The sequence below is a fragment of the Arachis hypogaea genome, chromosome 4, assembly GCF_003086295.3.
Source record: "Arachis hypogaea cultivar Tifrunner chromosome 4, arahy.Tifrunner.gnm2.J5K5, whole genome shotgun sequence".
NCBI lineage: Eukaryota > Viridiplantae > Streptophyta > Magnoliopsida > Fabales > Fabaceae > Arachis > Arachis hypogaea.
In genome coordinates this window covers 99,450,999-99,463,302 of record NC_092039.1, presented here as the reverse complement: position 1 = coordinate 99,463,302, position 12,304 = coordinate 99,450,999, and the positions used below count along the sequence as shown (strand labels likewise).

Sequence of the window (12,304 nt, the reverse complement as noted above, 5' to 3'; positions counted from 1 at the left end):
AGGCGGTGTGGAGCGTGGGGTGGCCACCTGCAAGGACACTCCGACGAGCAAGTCAGTGTCCGTACGAGTTGGTAGCCAAATTAGGTAAGATGATGTGTACCTTGGGGGGAGTGCTGACCTCTCTCCTTATATACTGTGCTAGGCAAGCCTAGAGGTGACCTGGCCCACTGGCCAGAATGCTTGCGCTATTCCTGTGCACGTGGGGAAGTGTTGGTTGCCCTAATCGTCGGGTCGGGGATTCGGGTCCCGCTCTAATGAATTCGACCCGACCGGCTCGCTAGGCATGAGGTTTGGGTCGCGTTGGTGGTGCGGCCGTATGTCGATCGGGTCGGGTGTCCGAGAGCCGACCCGTTGGGTTCCCTTTGAGGATTAGTTTGGGCTTGGGTCAGGGGTGGTGTCCCGACCCGGCGAGTAGTTGGACTGGGCTTGTAGCGGTCCCGTAACATGCCTTAATATTTTATATAGACCTTTTTTTTAATTTCCTTACACCATGATGAGCCTTGTGATGTTTGCAATTTTTCTAAGCAAAAAAATTTCCTTTTTCCACCAGTGTTAATAAAGCAAATGCTATTTTTGATTTATTGCATTTAGATATTTGGGACCAATTCTGCCAAAATTTTGTTCATAATCATAAATATTTTTTAACTATTGTGGATGATTTTACCTGCTTACTTGGGTTATTTTACTAAAAATAAAAACTAAAGTATAATAACATATTAAAAATTTTGTTGCATTAGTAAAAACTCAACTTAATTCAATGGTTAAAATTATTCGTTCTAACAATGGACACGGATTTTTTTACCTAATTTTTATTCATCCAAAGGCATAGTTCATCAACGTAGTTGTGTTGAAATTCTCGAATAAAACAAAAAAGATGAATAAAAATATCAACATATTTTAGATATTGCCAGTACTCTTATGTTTCGATCAAATTTACCAATTATTTTTTTGTGTTATGCTGTTTTTCATGCCGTTTATTTTAATTAATAAAATTTCATCTTCCATTCTCAAATTTAAAACCCCTTTTGAAATTTTATTTCATAAACTACCTAATTTTGAGGATTTTAAGGTTTTTGGTTGCTTATGTTTTATTTCCACTATTCATAATTAATGTTCTAAATTTGATCCCAGAGTGCAAAAGGTTGTATTCATTGGTTATCAAAATAGTTTTAAAAGATATATTGTCTATCTATTGTATCAAAAGAAAATCATAGTGTCCAAAAATATTATTTTCCATGAACTCATTTTTTCTTTGTCCAAAAATCACTCTGGCCCAATCATTCTCACTTTCATAGCATTGACTTTTCTTTCCCTTCACTTTTTTCAGCAAGGCCATGCCCTAACACTCCTCACCCATCAAACACTGCCTCCTTTTCTATTGGGCCTCAAACAATCACTCATGATTCATTACCCATCCAACACTTATAAATACTATCAAATGATCACCCAATCAATCAACAATCACTTTCATCATCTTCCATGTATGCCCTCATTTCTCACCCTACCTCTCTAACCGCTTCTCCTTTCTTGCCCAAAACACCTCCTCTACTTTCTTCCTCTTCATCTAGCAGTGTACCCTTTTTGCACCCGCAATCCTCTATCCCTCCTTCATCTCTGAATGATTCTCCTTCTCCTTTGGTTCACGATCACACATTCTCCTTTACCCAAATTTCTTCTCTGCCAGCTACTGACCATGCTCGCCAGAGCCAACGCCAACCACGACCACACCCTCACCTTTTTTTATTTCATATGCAATTCATCTCTTACTTCTCAAACCCGTGCTTCCTCAAGTACTAGGTATTTCCTCTCTTCTGTTTTTTCTCTTGCTTTTTTCTCTGCTTCTCATAATAAATTTATCTTATCTTTGTATTCTGAATGTGAACCAAGAACTTTCTAGGAAGCCATTAAGGTTCTTCATTAGCAGTCTGCCATAAATGAAAAACTTGCTGCCTTGAAACTAAACAAGACTCGAAAACTAGTGAATTGTCCTCTAAAAATTTGACCTATCGGATGCCATTGGGTTTACAAAATTAAATTCCAACCGAATAGTTCTGCTAAAAAATATAAGGCCCATCTTGTAGCAAAAGGTTTCACACAAACAGAATGGGTAGATTTCCTAAAAACTTTTTCTTTGGTAGTGAAGCCAACAACTATTCGCATTGTTTTGGCCTTAGCATCAATAAAGGAATGGTCAATTCAGTAGCTGGATGTCAACAACGCTTTTTTGCACTGAGACTTGACAGAAACTATCTATATGACTCTTCCTCCCGGTACCAATTCAACCCATCCAAATCAGTGTTGCAAGCTTCTTAAATCTCTCTATGGGTGAAGACAGTTTAGTAGAATATGGTATGACAAACTTTTTTTCCTTTTCCTTTTCTATGGTTATCAGCATACTACTTTTGATTATAGTCTTTTTGTCAAGTTACTGAGCGATGAAATTTGCATTTTATTAGTATATGTTGATGGCATAGTGATTACTAAGAATTTCGTTGCTGAGATAACTTCTATTAAATGGATTTTAGACTGCAACTTTAGGATTAAAGATCTTGATACATTAAAATATTTTTTAGGCATTAAGGCTACTCATTCCTCCAAAGGTATCTCTTTATCCCAACATAAATACTACCTTGATTTGCTGAATGATTCTAGTTTGCTTGGTGATAAACATGTTTCTGTACCTATGGATAGTGCTGTTAAATTTTTCCAAGAGGATAGACCTCTTTCTCGGATCCTTTTATCTATCGCCGTCTTGTTGGCCGCTTGATTTACTTGACCACTACTCGGCCTGACATTATGTATGCAACTCAGCAACTCAATCAATTTAAGGCTTCTCCTTCTCAAGCTCACTACAAAGTTGCAATGTGGGTTCTTCGATCAGTTCAAGGTTTCTCCTTTTCAAGAGTAGTCTGGATAGAGGTCTGTTTTTTCTTATGAATCTACTCTTTAGATATGTGCCTTCACCGATTTTAATTGGGTCGGATGCCTCGATATCCGCCGTTCAATGACTAGGTATGGCCTTTTTTTAGGAAAATTTTTAGTGTCTTGGGAGACTAAGAAACAAAACAAGTTGCTCGCTCTTCAACCGAGGCTAAGTGTCACGCTTTATCCAATACAACTTGTGAATTGTTATGGATACTGAATCTACTACAGTTTCTTCAAATTTTTTGTGACCGAATCCCTGTCCTATTTTGTGATAACCAAAGTGCTTTACATATTGCTTCCAACTCAGTATTTCATGAGAGGAACAAACATCTTGAGGTCGATTGCCATCTTGTTCGACAGAAAGTCAAGCGGGTGTGAAGTTATTTCCTGTTTCTTCTTCTCAACAGTTGGTGGACATATTCACCAAACTTTTACTTACTCAACCGTTTCATGCCAATCTTTTCAAGTTGAAAATTGTTGACGTATATCATCCTTTAACTTGCGGGAAATATTGAATCAATCATCCTTATCGGCCCAAGATCAAACCCAAGAAACATAATTAGTTTTTCCTTTCCCTCTTTTTTCATTCTATCACATGTTTATATACATTATTCTCAAATAGTAAGTCATCACAATTCTGTTAGCTATTAGGAATTTTATAGATATTTTAAAAGATTTGATAAGCTGTTTATTTTACACAAGTTTAAATACATGTTTTTCACAATAGCATCACTTTCCATTTTTCTGTTAGTGTTGAAGGAGAGGAAAAATTTAAAAGAGTGATATAAGTAATAAAATTAAAATTTTCAAAATACAAACTTAGTTCAATTCTATTCCATGTTAAATAAGTTCATTCCAAAAATAAAAATTGTGTTAAGAATTGTAAATTAAATTCAACTCATTTCTCTTTAAAAAAAATTCTTTTCTTATCTCGTTATATTTTTCAAGCATACACATAGAAAAATTAATTTTGTTAAAAAATTAATTTTTTTAACCAACAATCACTCAACAAATAATAAATTATAAAAAATTAAGTAGGAAGAAAGAGGAAAAAAGAGAAATTTAAAAGAAAACAAAAACGTTGAACTAACAGTTTGTAGAAAAAAAAATTAGTTTTCAATCTTTTCCTATACGTTTTTAACATATCAGTTTTTTATTTTTTCCATTAATTTAAAAAATATTAATTATCTATATCTCCTAATTTAAAATTATTAACTTTTCTTATTTATTAGGGAATCAAAATGAATTTTGCTTTTGAAATTGTTATAAGTGAATTGCATTAGATAGTTGACATATAATGTATTTTATAAAATAAATAGTTTTTTTTTTTGTTTTCGGCACAATTTCGTAAGTCAAGGATTATTCTGTTATGAATTTGAGCTTTATTTAAGGTTTGTTGTTAGTTAATAAGTTGTTGCATGCATAAGACAGAATTCAAACTTTAACATTTATTTAAACAGACTAATGAGCTAATCATTAGACCAACCGAAATTGATTAAACAAATAGTTGTTAGGTCGAAAAATTTTAAAAGAAAATAGATCTAGAATTCAAAGATTACCCAAAAAAAGAGTATTTACCCATTTTGGTCCTCAAAGAATTTTACACCAGACACTTTAGTTTCCAAGTAAAATTAATTACTCGATTGGTCCCTAACAATTAACTCCATCAGTTACTTAGATTCTTTACTCCGTCAACTCTAACGGAGAACAAAATAGTCCCTGACAACTCTAACAGAGAACAAAATGGTCCCTAATCTCTTTTGTTCGGAAATGACATTGTTCTCTTCCAATTTTTATCATATCTTGCATAACACTAACTGGTTAACACTGTAACTTCAATTTACACCAACTTCAATGTTCACAAGAAGAAAAATTTCCAACTTCTTCTCAACCAATTCATACTCAGGAAACTAATGACTATGTCTCTCAAGTACTTGTTGTCTTCGATGGATCCCATGAATCTAGACAACAAGTCTGATTTGTTAAGATCCATCATCGTCGTTGCCATCTCCCTTCTCATTTGTCCTATCATCTCCATGACCACATTGTCCACCACTCCGATCGCTTCCTTCAACTTCTTCTCCGAACCAATGTTCAGTAATCGCTTCAGTTTTCATATGAGCAGCAATGACGACATTGCTCGTTGTACTGATAGTTTGGATGTGAGGTTGAAGCTGTCTGCCAACTTAAACTCTGGAAAAGAAGGAATGAAGCACTCGGGGTCCATTCCAAATGATAATTTGCATATGATGTCGAAGGATAATCTTCTCATGATGTCCTAATGCCCAACAATCTATATTGCTTGCCGGAGAGTGGAGAAAGGCGTGCTCTTGGGGTTTGTGGAGCTTGGTCTTGAGGATGTGGTGGGCATTGTCGGAGTTGGAGGTGATGCTGTTATCGAGGACGTGGATGTGGATGCTTCTGGTGGGTGAAGTGCAGAGAAAGTGGGTGTACCAGTCACAAAGATTTAGGAAGTGTGTGGTTCATGACATGTTGAGGTAGGTGCGACACGCGTGACTGTTATATCATGGCTTGATCTTGAAGCTGAAGAGGAGGAAGTAAAAGACGGAAAAAAAGAATATGAAGGTAAAGAAGGAGAGTATGGATGTTAGGATTATGTGAGATATGATGAAAATTGTGAAAGAATAGTGTCGTTTTCGAATAAAGGGGTCAGGAATAATTTTGTCTCTTGTTAGAATTGTCAGGGATTATTTTGTTCCCATGTTAGAGTTGTTAGGGACTATTTTGTCTTCCATTAGAGTTAACGGAAATAAAGACCTAAGTAACTAATGGAATTAATTATTAAAGATCAATCAAGTAATTATTTTTAGTTGAAAACTAAAATGTCTGATTCAAAATTTGAGGACCGAAATTGGATAAATATTCCAAAAAAAAAAAATAAAAAGAAACACCAAATGTTGGTCTCTTCGAAACCATTGAAACACGTAAAATACTTTCCGCCCAAATCACTTCACTATTAAGTTGTAAGTCCTAAGTCCCAATTCACTTGTTCAATATCAATCGCTTTACTAATTGAAAGCCATCTCCGCATCACACAAGTAACCAAGAACCACCACCACTACCATCATGCCATTACAAGCAGTAACAGTTTCAGAACTAGAAAAAAGTTGAAGTTGAAAATCGCAACGCTACTCTTTTATCTATTCACTACTTTCTTGTTTTCTTTTAAAATTTTGATCTTGACTCCATTGCGATTTACTTGTAAAATGCAAATATTCACTGCAATTTACTCATAAAAGAAATAAGACATAAATACGAATAATGTTGTTAGGTGACAGAGATAATCAGTTAAATTTTTATAAGAGACTAGTGGAGCCAAATAAATAGTGAGTTTATATTTATATATATATTTATGTCAAGCTGATGGAATTTAAAAAGAAGACACCGGTTTAACATAGTTTGTTAAATGTTGAAATTATACATCACGAGGAGTCTTTCTTCACTGAATCAACCATGTGTTTTGCATGAAGAAGACTTTTCCTTAATAATCTCATAGAAATGTACCCCTTTTTCCATAATTTAATAATTTATTCGTGTAATTATTCTTTTTCTGAATTTTGATAAAATTCTAATTTATCTCAGACAAATTTTAGAGTGCAAGATGGATTGAAAATTTTCCCTAAGTTACTTTGTTGTTTGTGATTAAGGTATTCATATAATGTTAAGTTGTTTGTACAATAAAAACAGAAAATAAAAAAAAGGGAAAGAAAATAAATAAATAATCTTTTAAGTTAGAAAATACTACAATGTCGTTTGTATTCTCAAAAATTTTAATATAGTTTATGCATGGAGTATTTCATTTTTAATAACAAATGCATGCACTGAAGTTTAATTTACAAAAGTGTTACATGTATATTAAAAATCAATTACAAAATTAATTATTATGCATTTATGTATATATTAATTTACATAGTTTTTTCAACTAAATAATTAATCACCAGAATAATCAAATTTATATAATATACAAATAATCAAACTTGTTTATAGTATTATAATTAAGATAAAATTTAACATGTTAACTACGTATTTTTATATATAGTTATTAACTTTAGTGCACATATAAAATAAATGTTTAAAAAAATATTAGTTGGACAATCTAATTTTTAATTACTAAATTAGTCTCAACTTTTATTTATTTTTTTTTAGGGTGAACAACTTCTATTTTGTTAAGAAAATCAATTTCACGCTGAAATTTGTAAAAAATTTGGACAATCTACCGCATTGTTATTTAAAGGTAAGAAAAATATAGGTAGATAATAAAAATATTAAACAATGTGAACAATGAATATATCGTACGTTTAATTCATTAGGTGTGTGAATGATTATTCTAATATTAAAATTTAGGTAAGTAATTTAGAGTATAATATATTTTATTTGAATTGGGTAAATTTTAGAATCTGTTGTTCATATTGTTCAAAAAAATTATTAATTACCTAATATAACTCTTAAAGAGAAGAAAAGTCTCAAAAATATTTTGAACATATTAGTTGAAAAAGTTTTTGGTGGTGAGGTGAATAGATAACTGCGTTAGTCTTACATTTTTTAATGGTAGACTTATGGCCCAATAAGAAAGATAACAGAGAAGCCAAAATTAATGAAAGCCTAGTTTGTTGTGGGTTTCATGCTGAGCCCATGAAGCCCAAAATCGCAGTTAGTCTTAGCGAAAACTCTCACGTAGTTTTGCAGGCCCTCTGTGGCTTTGTTAACTTCGCTCTAGACAATAGGACACCGAAAATTTTACCCAAAAAAAAAAACATAGGACACTGAAAACAGGATTTCAGAAGTGAGTCGGGTATCGCCGAGCAGCAAGGATCCCATGGAAGGTGCAGGAGCCATGTAGAAGATCGATCAAGAAGCTTAGGTGGCGGTGGAGCGCAGAAGGGGACGGTGGAGTTGCAGGCGTCGACGGTGACACACACGAGCGAGGAGCCACGAATCAGGCGCATCTGGGAGAGGGAGATTCTTCTCGCCGGGTCAGGTTTCGGAGATCTGGTTATCTTCCGAGCACTGTTTCCATTGATTCAGGGGATTCGAGTTCGAAGATGCTGCCGCCCCCCTCGCCAGAGCTCTTTCGGTCATTTAGTCGCGTTTGCTGAGGGAAAGCCGCTGCAATGGAGGGCGTCGATTCTGGTCTCAGGCGCAAGATGGAGGGGGAAATGTAGGTTTGAAATTCGGGTCGGGTTGGGGATTTGGAGCTTCTGTTTTGGGTCTGGGCCAGTTTTGCCCCGGGTCCCTGCCCAAAAAAAAAAAAACACAAAAAGAAAACAGGAACGCTGTAAAGTGTAAACTAGCTTCCATAGTTCCTCTCTTTCTCCAAATCGGTTCCATGTTTTCGACTTTCAGTTGCCTCTGCGAAATTGAAGAAACCTTATCCTTAATTTAATTCCTTATGCTCCTTCCGTATTTTCGAAACCATACTCAACCAACATGGGTTATTCTGAAACCAATCAGCATGACGAAGAAGCATCCAAGATTCCAGCGTTGCCAACTGATGCACCTAATGGTATCGATTCTTTCTCCTGAAATTTCGCTCCACATCCTTTTATATTTTTATATTTTTTTAATCTAATTTGATGTTGTACCTAAATTGAACTTATTGGAATGAGTTTTTTCGTAACCTTTTTTTACAAAATTCAATGTTTTATTATGGAAACTTCGCATTATCTGTCAACTGTGCCTTATGCACACTCTAGGCTCGAGAAATTGTTGCGTTATTGCATGGTATGAGTTTAGGGTTTATGCATTATTGCCAATAAAAGTGATTTCTCTTTGAGATATTCGGTGAGCAATATAATCCCCTGAAGACTGGCAAGATTGATGGATTGAATTTTAGCTGTTTTTAGTCAGATACTAAAATGCACATGACCTATGTTCCACGGAAAATTTTCCTATTGTTAGTTTTGTTAGAGTATATGTTATATTCTAAGATGAATTTTGTTATTTTTCTTTTTGTTGTGTTGTCGAACTCTTGGGCATTGATGTTGTATGATACATATGAGCATTTGAGCTCATCTTTTTTCTATTTGTGTTACCAGATGCAGATGATGTGAAATTGAGGTCTAGGGACCAAAGAGAGGCTCTCCTGGGTGAGCCAAAGTGTATCATATGTGGCCGTTATGGTGAGTATATCTGTGATGAAACTGACGATGATGTTTGCAGTTTGGAATGCAAACAATTACTACTAGGCAGAATCGCCAAATCCTTGCCTCCTGTTGGAGGAGTTCTTCAGCCGCCTAAAAAACTACCTGCAGCTGACGAGTGCTTTTATGTTAGAGAGAATGATTGTGAATCAGGAACTTTATCTTTAGCTAGAGATCAGGTTGAATTGCTTAGAAAGAAGCTTGAAATTCATGTGAAGGGTGATGTAGTGGCGCCGGTTTTGTCATTTGCTTCATGCAGTCTCCCTGACAAGCTCCTCCACAATGTAGAAGCAGCGGGGTATGAAATGCCTACCCCTGTTCAGATGCAAGCAATCCCTGCCGCTTTGACGGGAAATAGCACGCTTGTTCTGGCTGAAACAGGATCTGGAAAGTCTGCTTCGTTTCTTATTCCAATAATTTCTCGATGTGCAAGTCATCGCCTTGTATTTACTCCAGATAAGAAGCCTTTAGCGATGGTGTTAACACCTACTAGAGAGCTTTCTATACAGGTTGAAGAGCATGCAAAGTTGCTCGGAAAGGGGTTACCATTTAAAACTGCCCTTGTGGTTGGTGGCGAGGCCATGGCTAGACAACTCTATCGCTTTCAGCAAGGAGTTGAACTGATTGTGGGAACACCAGGAAGGCTTGTCGATCTTTTAACAAAGCATGAGATCGACTTAGATAACGTGATGACTTTAGTTTTGGATGAAGTTGATTGCATGCTTCAAAGGGGTTTCAGAGATCAGGTCATACAGATATACAGGGCTCTGTCACAACCTCAGGTCTTGATGTATTCTGCAACAATGTCTCATGATTTAGAGAAGATGGCAAACTCTCTTGCGAATGGTGTGTCGGTTATCTCTGTTGGGAAGGTGAATAGCCCAAATAAGGCTGTGAAGCAGGTCGCTATTTGGGTTGAGTCAAAGCAAAAGAAGCAGAAGCTGTTTGACATATTACTGAGTAGGCAACATTTTAAGCCACCGGCTGTAGTGTATGTGGACTCCCGACTTGGAGCAGATCTTCTGGCAAATGCAATAAAAGTTGCCACAGGAATTTCAGCTAATTCAATTCATGGAGAGAAGTCCATGAAGGAAAGGAGAGAAATAATGCAGTCACTTTTGGTTGGTGAGGTTCCGGTGGTTGTGGCTACTGGAGTTTTGGGTAGGGGAGTTGACCTATTGGGTGTGAGGCAGGTAATTGTGTTTGACATGCCAAATTCTATTAAGGAGTACATACATCAGATTGGAAGGGCATCTAGGATGGGAGGGGAAGGTGAAGCCATAGTTTTTGTGAATGAGGAGAGCAAGAATGTCTTTCCAGATTTAGTTGATGTATTAAAATCTGGTGGAGCAGCTGTTCCCCGGGAGCTTGCCAATTCACGGTATACCACTGGATTTTTTCCTGGTGGCAAGGGTTCAAAAAAGCGAAAGCATAGATAACAAAGTTTCTATTTTCCCACTTAATTCCAGCTGTAGTTTTGATCTTGCAACGTTAGGGAATGGCACAAGAGAATACACACATTCATTACACTTTTGCAATTTGCATGAAGGCTCTCGTCCAGAGATTATGTTGTGTGACCAATGTATTCCTTATTTCCTTAAGTTTAGTACCCTTCCAAGATTTTTAGAAACTGCAAGTGCTGTTTCTGCCTGTAATAGATAACATAGAGGCTGAGATTGGTGAAAGGATGACATGCAAGAGTCACATTGTCTCTTCTTTGTTCATCCAAACACGACGTGAATAACAAGGCTTTAAGATTGTTATGGTGGAGATTTGATACTGTTGGGAACCTGGTCAATTGTAAACTAGGGTCTTAGTTGTGAATATGTAATTTTTTATTGTAAGCTGGGATGGGTTTTGTAACAAACATCAAGGAACAGGAGAGTGAATTTTCTATAGTGGTTAGGGTAGAGCTATATGAACAATGGGAGGGGCATATCTGATATTTGAAAGGGAAATAGAATTAGGAGTATGTGGTGGTGTGTTCCTCTTAAAGAACTTCAGGGGGAAAGGATTGGACTGCCAGAGTAGAGTATATTGTTTTATTTCTTGTAATTTCATGCTTTTAAGTTCTGATAGGTTATCTAAATGTTAACTCTAGTGTATTCTGTGTGTTAATTCCATACCAATTCTTTTTATGCCTGTAGTCCATTACTATCATAATTTTGCTGACATTTTACCAATAATGTGCAATGTTTTATTACTGTTAATCTGGATTAACTAGCTCCATGTCAGTAAAATTATGAGCTTAATGCTTTGCAGCTTTGGCTATATTATTATGTATTATCCAAATCCAAATTAGTTAGAAACTATAATGAAGTAACTAGGTTGGGAGGATTGCTCTGTAATGGGCCTCTGCATTATCCAAATCCAAATTTGTTAGCCAGTGAGTTGGATACTAGATGGAAAAAAAACGAAAAAGATAAAGAATCATTTCTTATTAGTTATGAATCCAATCTATGTATCTATTTGAGAATAAAATTTATCATCAATGATGATGACTCTTTTTCAACCAGCCGAATAACATATTACTGTGCTGAAGGAGACCAACAAAACTTTTCTGCCATATCATTCTCATTTTTCCATCATTGCAGAGAACATAAAGCAAGACTTGACTAATAATATTCTTCTAGATACTGACTTTAATCTTCTAAAGCTTTTTCTATTCCTCCATTTAAACGTATAGTTGTCTTAGTAGTTCCATTTTTGTCTCTATTTGAAGGACAATAAATACGAATAATGAGAATTTCACTAACATCACTTTTGTTCTTTATTATGATAATCATCTTTGTTTATAAGTCAAGTTACCGCAATACAAGTAACTAGCATAATGATACTCCTTACATAATTATCATTGTTAATGAATATAACTTAATGTCCCTTTCAACTAACTAGTCAAGGGTACAATTTTTCTTGCCACCATTTGTAAACATAAATGTATGGGGACTACAAATGTTTCTGTACCAATACTATACTTTTAACCAATCTACTTTTTTTTTTTTTTTGGGTACAAACCAATCTACTTTTATTTGATGTGCCTATCCTTTGGACTTTCACATCGGGTGATAAAGCTATGTAATTTGATGAAATATTAAGTTATAAATTAGAGAAAAATATCTTAAATGACCCTTCCAGTTACTCTAAGAAATAATGAGGCTCCTGGCCAATTTTTTTTTTCAGCTTTTTATCTTTAATTGTGTAAGACTATTAGACTAATT

At 35.4% G+C, this 12,304-nt stretch overlaps 1 protein-coding gene across 2 annotated transcripts; it reads left to right on the top strand.

Annotated features, from left to right (window-relative positions):
* The first annotated feature begins 7,635 nt into the window (after positions 1-7,635).
* LOC112797039 (DEAD-box ATP-dependent RNA helicase 41) lies at positions 7,636-11,224 on the top strand. Of its 2 annotated transcripts, none has more exons than XM_025839786.2 (2): positions 7,636-8,449; positions 8,982-11,224. In XM_025839786.2, the coding sequence occupies exons 1-2, from the start codon at positions 8,374-8,376 to the stop codon at positions 10,523-10,525; spliced, it is 1,620 nt and encodes a 539-aa protein (XP_025695571.1). In that variant the 5' UTR covers positions 7,636-8,373; the 3' UTR covers positions 10,526-11,224. The 2 variants fall into 2 exon arrangements, with proteins under 2 accessions (XP_025695571.1, XP_025695573.1); XM_025839788.2 differs by having other exon boundaries at positions 8,373-8,449; positions 9,106-11,224.
* The last annotated feature ends 1,080 nt before the right edge of the window (positions 11,225-12,304 follow it).